The 18358-nt window shown below is 45.3% G+C and overlaps 1 protein-coding gene across 4 annotated transcripts in view; it reads right to left on the bottom strand.

Annotated features, from left to right (window-relative positions):
* LOC4576132 (all trans-polyprenyl-diphosphate synthase PDSS1) overlaps window positions 1-18358 on the bottom strand; it is a 55079-nt gene that overhangs the window by 10347 nt on the left and 26374 nt on the right. For all 4 annotated transcript variants that reach the window (XM_061659438.1, XM_061659498.1, XM_061659301.1 and 1 more), the window contains 4 exons: window positions 12611-12763; window positions 10455-10594; window positions 8850-8991; window positions 6177-6266 (listed from right to left, as the gene is read on the bottom strand). In XM_061659438.1, coding sequence (XP_061515422.1) covers window positions 6177-6266; window positions 8850-8991; window positions 10455-10594; window positions 12611-12763 — 525 coding nt within the window. The remainder of the gene's footprint in view (window positions 1-6176; window positions 6267-8849; window positions 8992-10454; window positions 10595-12610; window positions 12764-18358) is intronic.

Genomic DNA, 18358 nt, shown 5'->3' with positions numbered 1-18358 from the left:
CGTATATCGTAAAAGCCCCCATTTGCGGAAAAAAAACAAAGAAGCATTCTAAATTGCATTATTTTTTCCGGTTTGCAATAGATTTTAAAACTTTGGAGTATGGAAGCAAACGGTTTTTATCCTTTCTTGACAACATATTTTTACTTCAGCATTAAAAATCAAACCTTTCATTCAGCTCATCTGATTGACCGCCTGCGATCGAATCGGCGTTTGTTTACTTTTTTTTTTTGCGTGCGGTTTTGTATGGAGTGTTGAGCGGATGTCAGCCGCCATCTGTCAAACTCAATATAAAAAAGTGGCATCGTGAAATCCCTTCATTAGTGTGATTTTATTTTGGTTCCGTTTTTTCGTTCGCTCTTTACTCTTCGGCTTTAGTGTTTTTTTTTTTTTTTGTTTTCTGGTCCCATCATGCACGAGCACAAACGAAAAAAAAAATATATACAGGGTTTCCATTAAGTCATTTTGCGATGTGTACTGTCCCAATGCAGGGTTTAGCAAGTCATTTTCACTAGACACATCGCAAAATGACTTGGGTAACCCTGTAAAATATGCAGCACACGACGCAAAGAGGGAGAGCGATAAAAAGAATACGATCAAAAGCGGTGGTTAATAAATACCAGCAGACCAACAAAAACAAAAACAAAAAAAAAGCTTTTCCAATTACTACACTCCGAAGTGTTCTGCTCCATTCCTTTCGGTTTCGCAACCGTCGCACTGTGCGCACTGTGTGTGTGTGTGTGTGGGCACCTTCGCGGTCGCGCGAATCCAATTTCGTTCCCATTCACCGAGCAACGCCAGCGAGAGGAGAGGTGCGACTACACACTGTCGGCAGCCGTACAACCGGGGCTGGGATGCAGTCGGATGCAGTCGTGAAGCTGCAGCACGCATACACGCAGAGCACACGCGGGGGCACAGACGCACAACAGCGCCATCGGCTCGCGAAATGAAACCGAAAGTTCGGGAAAGATTTGCAGCGAAGCAGAGCGCGCTGATGCTAACGGTGGTGGACACGGACACACCGCGACAAACGGTAAACGCGCGCAGCCGCTACCTGGCACCAGCCAAGAAAAGGGAAGCCAAACACTGGCCGCTGTGCAAGTGTGCCGTTAAGCGTGGTTTGGCTCACGCTGGTGCAGAGCGTAAGATGCGAGAATGTAGCGAATGTTGTAGGAGTGTATTTGTTTCGAGTTTGGTTTGTTGTTTAGTGATATTTGCGTTTTTAATTATATTTAACAACATCGCATATAATTCTCTGAAGCATTATTTGTGATTGGTTTCAGCTTGCAGAAACAATTAGTTGTTTAAGTTATTTTTGTTTTTAAATTTTACAAATTAAAATTAACACTAGATAAGACATGCTTTTGAATGTAAATTTACTCTAAATGTCTAAATGTCTAAATGTACTCTAAATGATCGACTCTTAATTATTATTATTTTTTTATCGGCCCATTGACGGTCAACATCAAATTGCTTAAAGTGATACTTATAATCTTATAAATTTAAATTCTATCATAAAGATCTATCACAACATTTAGTCGACGAATCATACTTTACAGTGCGTTACTTTGTCAGCAAAATTGTTCTCGTACGCTTGGGGCAAACATTTTACACGCAATAATCATACCACACAAATTATCCAAAAATAATAATAAACTAATTGTCCTAATCAAATAGGCATCTAGAATTGCTCGAAATATGCTTGAATTTGGCACAATTGTTGCAAAATTTAGTAGAGAATTTATAAATATTTTAAAGCGGATTCATTGACTCATATGAAAAATAGCTGCAATGAAACAATGTCACAAGTTTGAGGTCAAATAAAATATTAGCAATATTATAAAATATTATAAAACTGATAGCAAATGCAACACAAACTGTAGTAATGGTATAGACGTTTTTACCAATAATTCGTGCACTAACTCAAAGCTTCAAATCATTTCTCGATGTTGGTACAACTGGGTTAACAGCATTTCAAGGAGTATACACATATATTTACCCTAAAAACAAAAAAATCAAAGCGTAAATCCTTCTAGCGCCGTGAGTGGTGACTGTGCGCAATTAAATACAATTGCAATGCATCGAAGCGAATCAATCAAAGACACAACCCATTAAGCTCATCGGGTTTCTAAATCACGATTCCGTCAATGAAGAAACAAACAGGATGAAAAACAAAGCAAAACAAACAGAACAACATAATCGTTAAAGGTAATTCCGACAGACGGTCTGGTTCTGCCACCATTACTTCTTGCTACTGTAACACTTTAAGTGTTAGACAATTTCCCCCCCCCCCCCCCCCCCCGCTAGGGATACAAGCACATTTTGTTTACATTTTTTTATGACTGTTACATTTGATAGCCATGGCTTCCCTCAGGGAAGTTGAATGGAACTGTAAACAAAATATTAAGCGATGGAAATGATTGCATTGCAGTATAGTTTTTACGTTGTTTTTGCTCGATGGCTGTTCATTTTATGTTTTGATTTCCATCACCGACTCGGGGGAAAACAACACTTTTACGGTGTTTATGGATATGATTTCCGCAAGATGTGAAACAGTGAACAGAACAGATGTTTGCTGTCCATTGGATGGTTTGAGAATTGCAAATTTCACTAGAGTAAATGTGGCTCCAATATTAACGGGTAGCAGTGGATTATTCAGTTATCATATAAAATGTATGAAATCCACGACAAAATGAGCCACTATTTAGACAGCAAAGAGCCGGATGCGACTCGCGTGCCGTACACTCTGCCGATCGCTGGACTAGGGCATTCCTAATGACCGAATAGCCACTGGCGCTTTGCTCGCTCACTTTAATGATTTTTCTATTTTATTGATGTAACATTCATTTGCTCATTACTGTCAGCGCTTAATGGATTGGTTTGGAGCAACATGTTCATCCGTCCGGATGCGAGCGCCTTGGTTTATATAAATATGTATATATTACGAAATTACGAGCGGTGCTTTATGCTTTTGCTACTGTCTGCTGGACGACTGTTTTTGTGTGTTAATGGTTACATCAGCGTGCACATCAATGCCTTTGGCAAACTTGTGAAAAAGGGCAGAACAAAAAAGCGTAAGACAATTCAGGAATCGTCACCATTACCTCGTTTTGCAATTGTTTTTTTTTTTGTTTTTGCTCCCCTTGATTTCCCATGATCGTCTCGATTTTTCCAAGACGCGCTTTGAGTTGTGTGTGATTTTTTGCTTGTGTTGGTTCCCTTGCCATTTTTTCTTTTTATCATCACCGCCCGACCTTATTTGTGGCAGTCGCGGTTATGTGTGTACCCCACTGCCCCCCCGCGATGACAAATGAGCTGCGATGGAGTTACCCATTGCGTTGACAGGACAGGGACAGTGGTGCGGATTGTGAAGTGAGCGGCGAAAAGACGCCAAAAGATGAACACGCCAACGCGAGCTCCATTGCGTCCGCTCGTGTGCCCTTTGGCACAAAACCATAACCAAGCGTCTTACAAGCAAATGACACGCACGCACAGGGTAGATTCGAGTTTCCTAAATCTTTTTTTTTTTACCTAGCCTGGGGGAAGTTTCACACCGTCCTCCAGCCTCGCGCACAGCCTAATTATATCACGCCATCCCGGAACATAGCACCACCGCCGATGGAAGGGGTAGTTGAACGCAGAGAAGACAGGAGGAGGGCGGAGGGTGTTAAAGCTGCACCGTCGCTGTACTGTGACACAATCGAATCCATCTTGTGGCGCACTGTTTGCACCTTTTTGTTCCCACAGCGAGCATCTGCACCGGTGACAAATGAGCTTCCGGTTCCCACCAGCAACACCCCACCAGGGGGGGCATTATTGTCGCCCTACGGTGGAGAATTCAGTGTGTGTGTGTGTGTATGTTTTTTTTTCGAAGGGTAGCGGCGAGTTCAGCCACAATCGAACCGATCCATCAAATGCCATTCATCTGATTTGTAGATAAAATCCGCTGTGCGTCATCGCACGCCCGCCACGCGGTTCGTCGCTTGCTGTCACGTTGAAGTCTTTCTTATAGCAAAGTCGGCACAGCGCACTTTCTAGCCAGATGTCCATTATCGGGTTCAGGAGCGATTATTTTCAACGGTTTTTTGAAGGCATAAGTGGTATGGACAAACAAGAGAGAGAGAGAGAGAGAGAGAGAGAGAGAGAGAGAGAGCGTGGGAGAGAGATGGAGATAAAGAAAGACAAAGAGATTGGGAAACCGCCATTAGTCCGTGCGGTGGGCTGAGATTCAGCAGTCCAGCCACCAGTGACGGGTGGTGATGAAATCAATTTATTTGTATCATATTTGCGGTGCGTTGCTTTACTGCTCAAATTAGCTATAATGCTTTAAACACGGTAAAAATAAAGCAACAACACATTTATTTAAACTGAAATAATGAAATATGGGCACAATAAAAACTGCAATGCCCTTTAGAAGTGGTGAAGGGCATCCATTCAAATATCAGCTTTTATGCAGCATTAGCTAAGATCACGGGTCACGAGCAAAAAATGGCGAACAGCACCACTACCACTGCTATCCTACGACAGGTGGTATAACACGTAACTTTGTACTAGCAATCCGGGTATTCCGGCACGAGTTCATGGATCCTCCCGGACTCCGGATCTGAAAAACTGAGTCGCCGATGCCGAATCAAAACCGGATTTGCCACCGCCACTCATAACATAACATATTTACGCAGCGTGATATAACTGTATCGGTTGTAAGCCGAGCTCGCAGGATGGATGGACGGATCGAATGAACAGCATCAACGAAACATAAAAATAAAACGAAAACAGATCGTCGACCGGATCGAGCAAGTTGTGCCGAATCGAAAGTAGCACAAAAAAAAATGCACGCACACACGGACAGGCGCATGCACGCTGGCAAAGCAACTGGAGGATATGTGTTTTGCTTTATTTTCGCACTTTTTTTTTTGTTTGGACGAAAGATAAGTTCTCATTTCAGCATTTCAGGAACAATTGTGTATGAGTTTATCTCTCTTTCTTCAATTTTCTCTATTTTTCTTTTTCTTTCTCTCTCTTCTTCTTCATTCTCGATTCTCTCTCTCTCTTTCCTTCTCTCTCTCTCACTCTCTCTCACTCTCTCTCACTCTCTCTCTCTCTTTTTCATAGAACTGCACACAGAACTGATTCTGAGGCAAAATAAACTGCAAAAGATGCAAATATCGAAAAATCGTCAGCCGGCTGCTTGCTTTCCACAATATTCGCAAACGCCAAGAATGCGTTGAATCCGACCCCGATTTGGAATGGAATTTCCGTTTCTTTTTGCGCGAAAAGAAGAGAAAGGGAAATTTCTCATGACTTGGGACGAGGGCACTCTTTTGCGCGCCTTTTGAAGTGAAAGGAGCAGCAGCGGCATTAGAGGAAACTGCAACAGCAATAAGCCATCAAGACGATAGGGTCACTGATTGGCTCTAGTGATGGGTAAATTGCAGGATTCGAATCGGTCACGTACGAATACAGATACAATAAAGGAATACAGGACTCGTTCGGACTCACATGGACTGGTTCAGACAACTGGTAAGTTGTCTCGGAAGAATCGAGACCCCAACTCATCCAGACTTGACCAAACTCGTCCAAAATTGCGGGTTCAACTCTCCGGATTCAGTTTGTGTTTTGTGTTTTGTGTTTTGTGTTTTGTGTTTTGTGTTTTGTGTTTTGTGTTTTGTGTTTTGTGTTTTGTGTTTTGTGTTTTGTGTTTTGTGTTTTGTGTTTTGTGTTTTGTGTTTTGTGTTTTGTGTTTTGTGTTTTGTGTTTTGTGTTTTGTGTTTTGTGTTTTGTGTTTTGTGTTTTGTGTTTTGTGTTTTGTGTTTTGTGTTTTGTGTTTTGTGTTTTGTGTTTTGTGTTTTGTGTTTTGTGTTTTGTGTTTTGTGTTTTGTGTTTTGTGTTTTGTGTTTTGTGTTTTGTGTTTTGTGTTTTGTGTTTTGTGTTTTGTGTTTTGTGTTTTGTGTTTTGTGTTTTGTGTTTTGTGTTTTGTGTTTTGTGTTTTGTGTTTTGTGTTTTGTGTTTTGTGTTTTGTGTTTTGTGTTTTGTGTTTTGTGTTTTGTGTTTTGTGTTTTGTGTTTTGTGTTTTGTGTTTTGTGAACAATAATAATAACAAACTCCGGCATCATTTCAAGCATTTGGACAATCGCTTACTGGACTGTGCAATCCAGTAATACGGCTACTCTACCACTCACCTGACTAAGAATGTGTGTTACTTCGTCGTGCTTCAGGCGGGCCAACAGCATCGAGGCAACGGCAAGGATGTAGTCACCAGCCTGCGTCACCTATGCACGGAGAGAACAGAGAGTAGAGCAAAAAAAATCGCATGAGTAAGAGGCAGAAAAGGGAAAACTGTGACAAGCATGAAGCGAAGAAAGGCGAAGTAATGGGAAGGAGAAACAAAACAACGATGAGACACACAGGAGACCGCCCCAAAATATGCGTAGCCTCTTGGTGTTAAATAATCGGATCGGATGATGAAACGAAAAGTTCCAAGGCTAAGCATCGTATTTCGGGAACGAGCCGCAACCACCAAAGAGCTAAATGTCACGCGTTCGTTGGAGTAATAAGACGTTGAAATTTGTCCATCCAGAAGCAACTAATTGGACCACAGAATTGAGTTTGAAAATCCTTAAAAACCTAGAGAACTAGCAGTAATACATGCATAACTCCAACACAGATGGTCTGGATCACTGCTACGAAAACTGGATCACAATGCGCTAAGGTGTAAGACAGCCATCTTCGCACATAGGCACACGGTCCACAATCGAAAACACAAACAGCAACATAAAGTACGCACAATCGGACATGCCGCAACGTGGCGCTTTCTTTTCAGCAGCGGATCGGTATCGCCTCAAACAAATTGCCTCCGCTCGCCTCTTTGCCGTGCCTGGTATCCGTCGAGTGCTCGGAGTGCACAATCGCTGCAATTCAATTTTAATGGGTCGTAAATTCACTTTCCTGCCCGTGGTTGGGCAAGTGCACGGACGTCGGATGCCACACGTACGGGCCATTTACTGACCCCTTTTTCACGCCGTTTTTTGTTTGTTTGTTTTTGCACACCTACTGCTCTCTCGTGCGCTAATGTTTCAATTGAGGGTCCAGTGTTTCGTGGCGATCTTTCTAGCTGCCGGTACGCTTAATTGCCTACCATAAAGAGCGTCGCAGTTTGTGGACAGACGCGGAATTCGCTCGTGTAGTGTGCATTTTGGCAGAGGTTTAATGCACGTTCAAGCAGGTGTGCGGGTGAGGAAGCAAATAGTCACGCGAACGACAATTTTTGGGGCGTGTACATTTTTATTTGAGGTAGCTAATCCGAGCCGGCGCCGTTTAGAGGTGAAAAGGGAAAGAAAGGCATTGGTTGGGGCGATGAAATTTTCATTCCAGGCATGTAGTATGGACCATCGCGTATTAGTAGAGCCTTTCTTCTGGTGTTTTATAAAGATTGACGTTATCTACTTCTCGCGGTCCCGTGGTACAGTCGTTAACTCGTACGACTCAATAACATGCAGCCGTCATGGGTACAAGCCTAGAATGGACCGTCTCCCCGTAGCAAGGATTTATTATCCAGCTGTGTGGTAATGAATTAAACTTCGAAAGCCTGTACAGGCCGGCATTTCCGCTTAGGACGTTAAGCCAAATAGAAGAAGTTATCTTCTTGTACGAAGGATAATTAATGCGCCCAATATCATGTTCAGTATTGCTGTTGAGCTGTCACTTTCATACCATTTAAGTTTGAGCTCTTGAATCATTCTCATTTGTGGGTAAAATGAATATACCAGACAATTGTTGGAAGATATTACTAATTTTAACTAATTTACTAGTTATTAAGTATATTACATTCAAATGATTGCGACAGTGGTAGTTTGGCGCATTTTTTAAATAAATCAAAACTAATGACAGCTCAATAGCAACATATAAGATGTCCACGCCTGCCTCCGTGCAATTCAATATCTCATAGAACGACCCGAACAAAACAACAACTCAGCATGTCAATACAATCATTGAAAACCCCTTTATAAGCAAGGTCAGCCCCAGCTGGAAGGCTGCCGATGCGCAGAATACCAAACGGACGGCACTCTTAATTGCCGCTCCCAGCCGCTGCACTGAACGTGCCGCCGCCGCCAGCCATTTCGAGCCAAGCCAGCTTCACCCATCATCCAGTAGCGCGCCGTGCCCGTTTCTTCGCCCGAAAACAACGCGCTAACATCGCGTTTCCGTTTCCGTATTGCGGTCACGATCCGGTTGTTAATCGATTGTTCGAGCGTATGTTTTCGCGCACCCCCCCCCCCCCCCCCCCCCGCCCCTGAAGCTCGCGATGCCGTCGCGATGAGGATGCGCGCGTGTTGGCGTTACACCAACGATTCCATCACGTATCCCGCGAGGAAGTGTGCAAGTGTGCGGCGACGCTTTGTTGCTTCCAAATTGAAATTATAACGCCGCACCGCGATGCAATCCTCACCAGGCGGTATCCGGGTTGGGTGATTATTGTTGTTGTAGGGAGATCCTGGTACAAGATTTGGGGAATTCCCCAACTCCGACGAATCTTCGCGTGAAGATCTTAAGTTGATCAGTGGCATCGCTCTCCTCGATCATGACATGTGTCGGTGAAGGTGCAACTGACGTCAAGCGGCAGAATGATACCGGACAAGCGATGCTGGAACCTGGAGTCGATGTTAAACCTGCAACCAAAAGCTGTCATCCAGAAATTCTACGACTATCTTTTATTGACGTCATCCGAAAAAGAAAAACGCAGCACAATTCTACACTCAATCACGACGAATTTGCTTTTGTTTTAGAGTAGCACTTAGAAATTCAGGGAATGATAGCGGGAAAGGGATTGATACTGGGTGTGAAAAGATGCTTACCTTTTTGTGGTTCCACAGTACGTTGACGCTCGGCTTACCCCGCCGGGCAAACGACTGGTCGATAACGTCATCGTGCACTAAGCTGGCAGTGTGAATCATCTCTGAAATCATTGCTATCTGTCGCTGAGCGTTCATTACGTCACTACGATGTACAGGGTGGGCAGTTGGCAGTTCGGAAAAGCGAGAAAATAGGAGAGAAGAGAGAAGAAGAGAAAAAAAAACAACAGTGCATCCGTTAGTAGCGTTCGGTTCGGCGCAGGTTGCGGTTGAGTCAGACGTGAGGCCGAGCCCATGCCATACCGGACATTACACCGGTTGGGCGGGACAGACACCTGCCAGGGCTACACGCCGTCGGGTGTAAATTATTAAATGTATTATGCTAATGGTCGACTCATCGGAGACAAGCTTTGTAAAACACCCTGAAAGGCATGCTAAGAAGCAAGAACAACAAATATATTCAGAAACTAATGCTGCCAAGAACCGCAACTTCTTCCCTTTTCGCCCTATTTCCAAAGAAACGTTCTTCGCGCGACGGTATTTTTTGCTTTTTTTTTTTTTTGAGAGCGTCCAATTTATCGTTGCTCGGGGACAGAGCTGAGAGGCGCGAACCCTAAAATCTGTGTGCCATAAATATGCATGAGCCAGTGTCTTGCCTGTGTTTCTGAGATTAGGCGCGGTTTTCGCAGTGTCCGGATTGTAAGCCGCGCGGAGCGCACTGTCGGTGTCGATTTCACCAATAAAACCTTTTGTCATCTTTCGCGCGGGGTTTTGTGCTACGGAATGGACATCTAATTGGTGGTTGGTTTCCCTTGTTCCCTAGGTTTTCCTTTCCTTGCTATCAGCAGCACAACAAAAAGGAGCGCTGAGGAGGGCGGTTGAAAAATGATCCAACCTAGCATACCAAAACGAGTAGAGGAACGAGTTCCCTGCCGAGTTCGTTCTGCTTGGAGCCCACCCTTTTGGCGACGACCGGATTTTATACGAAAAAGCTACAAAACGCCCAAAAACAAGAAAACGAGTATATTTCTGATGACACGAACAAGGTAACTTCATCAGACAGCAAGCAACAGGATGCTTGATGTCCCTCTGTTCAGGAATTCTTCGGATAAAAAAAAATCAATGACCCAGAACGTCAATGACCGGGCGGATGACTGCGGAAGAATGTGCCGATACCAGGTTGGCAGGCTGGTCCGGTTGCTTTTGCAATAAATTCCACACGCTATCGCCATCGGGCGACATTGCACTTTGCACTTTATCCCTGCATCGACGCGTGCATCTTCGTACACGCGTTCCGGTTCACCTTGGAAGCATACAGTACCCCCCCCCCCCGCCAGTACGTATATTGCCCTCTAATTTCTGCAAAGTCGAAAAATAGCAAAACAAAAGTCAAGTCGCTCTCCCCTCAGCGCCGACAGACTGTAAGGGTCACGGTCGACAGCAGAAGAAAACCGGCGCGTTATCTGCGGGGCTTTTTTTTTTGCTCAGGGAAAAAAACACAATCCGCGCGCGATCGTGTGTATGTGATTTTCTTGCCCTTTTTTTGCTTTGCTCTCTCCGCCGACCGTTTCCATCTAGTCAAGTATTAATGAGCCCGCCGCTGCGTACCTGTTTTCGTTGTGCATGTGATAGTTCAGTGCCTTCGCCATCAGTATTGCAACCATCGGGCGGAAAGCTTTACCCTGCCCGTCGAAGTAGTAGACGGCAATTTTGTTCAGCTCCTGGTGATTTGTCGCGCGGCTGATTTCCTGCAAATGGAAGGTAAAAAAAAAGATTGAAAAGAAATGAGCATACCAAATTCAGCAGAGGATACAAAGAAGTACAAAGAAGTACAAATCACAAGAAGTACAAAAGGTCTAAAAGTCGTCACTCGAAAGGTCTTAAAGTGCATGCTCTAGCATCACCAGGGTGAAACCAGTCCTACTGCCCTTTGCAGATTACTACCATTTTCCCAATGCTTGGCCGATAATTGTAGCGCTGTGATTCCTACCACAAGGGGAGCAATCCCGGAAATTCCCCGGAACGGCATGACGCTACAGCAGACAAAGATCCTAGTTCAAGGCAGGACCTTCCTTCCTCGGAACCTGCTTCTCGCACGCGGGGATGTTTCACCAATCAAGGCAGGCGGAAAATCCCACCATTATGACGGTGCGATGACATCCTCCAAGCCCCCAGACGACCCTTGCAGAGCCCTCTCGCAAATGGAGTTCGTTGCCGTGACCATGAAGATGAACGTTGGCCCCAGCCTAGCAGCAGCAGCAGCAGCAGCAGGATGCACACACTCATCCGTCATCTAAACGAATGAACACGTTCGCAATGTGACGCAGTTGACGGTCTTCCCAAATGCGCCCGAAATGTTTGAAGTCACCCATGCAAGATAGCGGGCCTAGAGCTCAATTATGCGACACTGACACGAATACGCCTCAAATCGATGATCTCAGTGCCGGCCGGATCTCCGAGACCTTGGCATAGGGGCACCAAATGTTTCCAAATTCCGAAATCCTGAACGCACCAAATGTTTCTAAAGCCTTGAAACCGCCTAGACCACGCCTGTACTACTGCTCCAACAACAACAACAACAAAAAAACCGTCGTTGAATATCAAACAAACCATCTTGCACACCCGCCCGATTGTCCCACGCCCTATACTGTCCCCTGATCACTCGCTTTTAGGCGATGTTTGATTTTTGTTTTAAGGGACTCTTTTTGTTCCTTCACATTTTGGATAGCAGTCGTCATGCCTCACGCTGTGCGACCATGATAATGTGATAGGACTTGGTCTTTGAGGGTATTGCAATAGTATATCAGAGCAGCCTAAAACACCACAACAAATTCAAACTTTCCCAACGCCACAAACACTTGCTCCTCTTCACTGCGTCTTCTATTTTAGCAACCTTTTTTTTCAGGTCAACCGATTGCTGCTGCCCGATATTGAGGTTGATAATGATGAAGATGATGATGATGATAACTTGCCTCACGAGTAATCAGTTTGGCCCGAAACAACATTCCGAAATCGGGGCTTCGGATTGCACAAATACGAAACCTCAAAATTTCAAAACAGTGATAGCGTCTAGAGAGCGGTTTATTGGAGGACGAACGAGAAAAAAAAGGTCAATGGAAGGAGAGACCAAAACCAAAACGAATATACATATTCGATCAGCTCCATCGTACGGTTCCGTCGTACAAGCCGGGAGTACAAACGTTCCGTTAGGCGCGCGCGCACGCTGTTCCTTGGCGGTATAGCCTGTACGGGAGAAGAAGCCGAAAGCTAATTCATACAGCAACCACACATAAGAGGCACACACGTACACGCCAAATTCGTCACACCGGTCAAGACGATGCGTGAAAATATGCCGCCGAATGCATTATACTGATAAAACATCGACCCCTTCATCGTCTTCGACCAACGCCAATTCCAAACCAAGCTGCCATAAATCGTGTCGTCATTAACTCGCAATAAAAACGAGCCATCACAAATTAATTGTAGGGCGCTCGATTGCGAGCGCCTGTCGTACGAGTTTAGCATTATAATTGATCGCATGCTCGTCCGAATGCTGTGTTTTGAGTGTGTGTGTGTATTAAGAACCTAACATACACACTAGCCAAAATTGATTGATTTTACGTGTGTTGTTTGTCTATTTTCTAGTCCTTTTTTGCAATTGGCGACAAACAACCGGTTGTTCATGGTTGATGTGCAAGTCGGGACCGACGAGCATCTCTTACGCTGATGCATCTCTTACGCTTACGCTCTTGCAAGACACTTACCTGCCTAATGTCCTCAAAGATATATTTCAGCTCGTCCTCCAGCAGTATGTATGGGTCGATGTTATACTCCCGTATCGGGCCGGCCGGTTGCTGTGTGTGGACGGAGCTGTATCCCCGCATGCAGGGATGGAGGTTCGCTGTTGCGCTGCATTTCTGGAAAGCAAAGGGAACAGAAAAAAAGAGAAAAGAACGTTACGCACGTGTCATTAGAGTGCTTGTGTCGTGAGTATGCAATAGATACCCCTTCTCATAGCCATATTCAACATAATTTAAACGCCTTATTTAGTTACGAGTAATTTGGGGTGGAAGTCGTGGATCAGTCCACTGGATCCGAACTAAACTGAACTGAAAGAATTTAAAATCTGTTTTGAATTTGCAAATTCCGGGCAAAATTCGGTCGAGTTTTAGACGAGTTCGGATTTCGATTCTTTCGAGCCAACCTTCCTTCCTTCATTTAATTTCATTATTGTTTAAACATTTCCCGTACGGGCTCGTTCGGACTAGTCTAAGCGAGCCCGAACGAGCCCGGATCTGTATTCCTCCGTGTCCCTTCCGCAATGCTCTGTACTCGTTTCGTGGGCCTTTGGTAGACACCGAGTGCACGAGAGCACAGGCGGAATTTCAGGTTTCTTCTGCCGTGCCTGCTCGCTCTCACGGAATACGAGCCGTCCTCAGCCGATATATGGCTAGGCCAGAAGTGCGACGGGAAGATAAAATGATACTCAAAATCAAAAAGGCAGATCAGCTTATCGCTTTTACTACTGGGCCTCTAAATTCCAACACTCCTCCATTAAGGGTGAGGTCTTCTATTTTATTTCGGTTTCTTATTCTGAGTTCCGAAAGCCAACACCGCCCGAGCTCGAATTGGATGAAGGTCTCGTAGCGCTCGGTCGCCCGTTAGCGTATCATAAAATCAACCAAAAAACCGGACAGGGCCGAGAGATCGTCCTCCTAGATAGTTTGATAGTTTTATATCATTTCATTTTAGTTAATAACACTCCCCCCCCATCCCTCCCTCCTCCCTTCCTCCTTCTCTCGTTTACACGACTCGGGGTCCACATTCCTGCCCAAGTTGTTCGGAGTGTTGTGTTGGAGTTGGAAGGAAGGTTCAGGTGTAGAGAATCTAATTAGGTACCGTCTTCTTGTGTGGCATCGTCTGGGAGGAGCCCTGTTTGTGATACATGGAAAGTTAGCCTTGGGCCGGCAGAAAACCACTATTCGTCTAACGAAACTGTTGGAATAAATCTGCATTAGTGTGTCTGCCTAAGCTCTCGCGGTGCCGTTCTAGCGTTATAATTGAAACACAATTATACACAGCGTTATAAGTGAAAACCAAATCGCCCAAAGCCGATGTCAAAGCAAATATCTGTCTGATTATCAAGCATCCTGGGACACCACCATCCTCACAAAGGATCGTTTCTATCCCTCAGCACGGTTGACCATCATTTCCATTCCAAACGACGAACGTGGGAGCCAAAATGCAAAACACGAATGCACACACCCAGTCGAATGACAATGGCGTACGGCGATTGAGTAATCGACGCAGGAGGTTCGGGCCGCGCGTTTCAGATAGCTCACACGCAGCTGCAGGTGCGGGACAAAGCCGCGTTACGACAACTATTACCGATAAGCCAAGAGGGCAGGCAGCAGGCTGGCTGAAGTGATTGATCAATGAACACGTAGCAACTATACAACACACACACACGATGTTGCACGGGAATTACCGTGAGAGAGAGAAAGAGAAAGAGAGAGAGAGAGAGAGAGAGAGAGAGAGAGAGAGGCGGAAAAAGCGTAAGAAAACGAGATACAAGAGAAAAAGAACATCCTCCGTTTGCTACGTCAGGTTTGATTCGGAAATATGTGATAGAGGGGAGCGTTTGTATTGGGGGAGGTCTGGTGGTGTATGTCAGGTCAGGTGACAGATATTGTAGATGGTTGCCGAGAGCCCTCCGGCGCACTTTCTGTTTACGTCAATGTCTTGATACACACATACATCTACATTAAAAGGAATGAATGACGGATACATTATTAAATCCAGTCCAGATATCCCAAACTGTTCATGGTTCCATCTAAGGGAGACGAGAGTTCCCCTCTTCCATAGTTCACACTCCTGGAGCCCAGGTTGTTTTTTTAACCCTTAGATTCTCTTTGTTTTCGGGTCGTCGTACTGATCCGTACAAAGTTCCTACAATAGCGACGAAAGACAAGCACAAGAGAACGATATCTGAAACGGTACCACAGCAACACCGACATCTTCGTGTCGCCGTTAGATGCATATCTCTAATTGTTGTTCATTATCTGAAGTGAAGTGTTGCGTACCCAACGTCTTCAACAACGTATTCTCACAGCTCCATGTGGATAAAATCCAGTAGATATCAGTTCTGAGGACACGCAATCTTAATAGTACGAAATTCTTGCTGAGAACCTTGTCCAACAGATTCCAATAGTATCAACGCTGGCCAAACTGCGTTAGCCAAACCTAAGTGCCAAACACAAAATTCCAAATGACCTCGAGCACAAAAAACGGCACACGGACTTAGTCTGCGCGAACTAGTATTTCCAGTTTGTGTGCGCGATTTGCCGCGTAAAAGCTAGCGCAGGTCGAGTGATCGTTGTGCAGGTTGCAGGCGGTGGAGCGTCAGGTTTGCCGCCCTGTGGAGCAGATTCCACACACACACACACACACACACTGCTCTTGTTCTCAGGGCTGCCCTGGGTCGGGTGGTCTCGTGGTCACCATCCCCCCTCCCCTACACGATGTTGAAACAAACGGTGGCAAATGTGGTGGCGAACGCATGCCCTACTTGCCTCATTACGTGCGCAGCCACCAGTTTTCGCCTAGCCATCACCCCACATTCCACGGTATAGAGCTTAGACAGAGAGAGAGAGAGATAGAGATAGAGAGAAAGATAGGAAGAAAGAGAGAGAAGGAGAGATAGATAGAGAGAGTTCGGTTAGGCAGGGAGACATGCCGCCTAATGCGGCCGCGAAAAGTCCGCTGCGTACACCTGCTAGCTGCAGCGGCAGGACTTACATCCCCGCAAAAAATCGAAGGGTCTTCGCCGCTTAAGATAATTTTTTTACGAGACAACTCGTCGTCTTGGCTCGTGTGGATCGCACGGGTTCTCGCGCACTATCATGTCCGAAAAGCCCTATCCTGTAAGAGGTTACAAACATTGATGAGCACTCTCATTCTACTAATTTCTTTAACCGAGGTCGTTAAAATTCTGTTGATCGTGGCAACAGAGGTCTTGAAACTTAGCAAAGTGTATAAGTGACGCCCAGCCACCATCAATTTGGACAACTTGTTTTCGATTCATGAAACAATCAATTCCGAAGCGAAGCGTTTGATTGCATCATCTCTGCATCTCTGGCTTCCCAGGCAAGCGAAAGGATTTAAATCCGGCTTTAGCGCAAAGGTTTGCGTCGAAAGCCCCGCTCGCAGTGCGTGCTTGTGCCTGAGTTTGCGTTTGTCCCCAAATTTAACGCTTTCACTCGACAAACAGGCACCGAGCTTAGTACGCATTGCCATTATTGCGCGCAAGCGCCTGCAGCTGGATTCAATACCCTTTTAGCGGACGACACAGCGGTAAATAAAATAGACGCATTTGGCGGATAGTTAGTGCACGACGCTCCCCTTTCAGAACGCAATATCGTACGCTAATAATTTTGGGGACGTTTGACTATCGTCTATCGCCAGACTTCTGCAGCTCTTTTTGAGGACAGTGAGTGATTGTGTAGAAGGTCTGCAATGTCATCTGATGTGAGTAACAGCTTGGTTTTACATTGTCGTTCATTGTGTAGTAAACGAAACCTCAGGCACGTGAAGTAAAGATCAGCTGATCAAGATTAAGCTAATAGTTCGGAGTGAGGTAACAAGCAGAGCATATCAGTTGACAGCTTCGTTTCGTAGGGCGCATATTTACCCAATCCAATGAAAGTCAAACGCCCATCGATGTTTGTGGTCGTGCGAATTCATCAAATGGTTTGTACCGTTAACACAACCCGATAGGAAAGCCCAGTGCAGACCGGGACCATGTGCCCAGTGATGTCTGTCGGACTTCCAAGATAAGAGAGCAAGAAAGCCAACGGTATTTCTGCTTCCAGTAGCGGGAAAAGGAAAGTCAATCCACCCGAAACCACCCAAACGGTATTGGCTGTTTAAAAGAGAAAGTCCACGGTTCGCCGGACGCAGAAGCGCTGCGATGAAGCAGCGCCTTCAATCGAAATATACCCTCTCTCTTACACACACACACACACACACCGATATATTGATGGCGAGTGTATGCGCTAGACGTCAAACAGTGATATGATTTTTCAACAACATTGACACCGACAGTGAAACGCACAGAAAAGGAAGCGGAAGCTACAATTGGACTGATGCGGTACTACAGTGGCCGCAACTCGCCATGCCCATTATGTATGCGCAGCAGATGAGCGAAACCTACCACCGCCAAATTATGCCCAATCAGGAGTTGCGCCGACTGCGCCGACGTCCAATTATCGGTCAGAGCAGCGGAGCGATCACCTTACGCTAGAGATTTACAGTCAAATAAATGTATCGGCTAAATGGCAACCGCCTTTTTTGTTTTCGGCGATTTCGGGACCCCAATTTCAGAAGGTGTTTCGCAAAGGCGGCACAGGCGGGTCTGAAAAGAGCAAACCAGCATTGGGGGTTTTACTGTACTAGCCAGCTTTTTCATGTATGGAGTTTGACAGTTTGGAGATAGAAAGCATATCAACACTCTGAAATTAATTGTTGTTCTACTGGGAAGGCTGACATTTCAGCTTTTTGGCTTAAATCATAGAAAGAGTAATTGTTCCACATTTCACAGCAGCGCTTAAGTAGAACGAGTTAAGTCAAGGCCCTTAAAATGAGGAGTGCTTTGACATCCAATTTGAGAGCTTGGTATTTGCGTATCAGTTTCAAAAACCGTGCGAAACGGTTTCATGCTCCTACCAGCTCAACAAGAATAGGAGGAATATCATTTGTAATTCCTAGGAACATCGGTGTAATTCCATTTCCTTGATCTTACACTTCCACCTACAATGCCATCTGCTGACTCTGGACATGGCATCTTGAAGTGTTTCTTATTGCATTCACGACGAGTTTTCGAAACCTCTTCGATTGTTTGGCTGAAATCACCGGCGGACGGTTGCGTGTAGCGAAGAAATGTAAAAGCGCAAACGTCCGATCACATACCCGCACATGTACAAACCATGCCCCAAGCTGGAATGCGTAACACAGACGGTTATCGGGGTCCGACGAAAAGGTTGAACACTCCAATCGATACAGCACATATTTCTCCTTGGTTCGGTTTTGGCTCAACCTATAATGAGCTGCTCCCCCCCCCCCCCCTCGTAGCTTTCTAATCGGTGCATAATGATGGACGAATGTGTGGGCCATTTCCTCGAGTAATTAGATCAAAATTTATGTTTGCGTGTGCGGTGATGCCTGTCCGAATTGCGTAAATCCCGTGTGCCGTGGTGGGCCACTGTGCGGGCGATTCACCCTGCCGAGGTGATTCAACTGGTAGCTTCTTGCCATTGCACTGAAATGGCAAAGTCTCTCACAACACAACTCCACAGAATGACAGTTGTGATTTCTCGTTTGCCCTTTTATGATTGAATTACTTCACAAGAGGCCGTTTTATGTCTAATAGTTTCATCCGTATGTAGTGTACAGAAAGAGATGCGGAAAATCCATATTCCTCGAATAGTTAATACAGTGAAATCTCTCTAAGATGT

This window comes from Anopheles gambiae, chromosome X (genome assembly GCF_943734735.2).
Source record: "Anopheles gambiae chromosome X, idAnoGambNW_F1_1, whole genome shotgun sequence".
In the NCBI taxonomy this organism is placed as follows: domain Eukaryota; kingdom Metazoa; phylum Arthropoda; class Insecta; order Diptera; family Culicidae; genus Anopheles; species Anopheles gambiae.
Note: the sequence above shows the minus strand (reverse complement) of the source record. Positions and strands in the feature narration are given on the sequence as shown.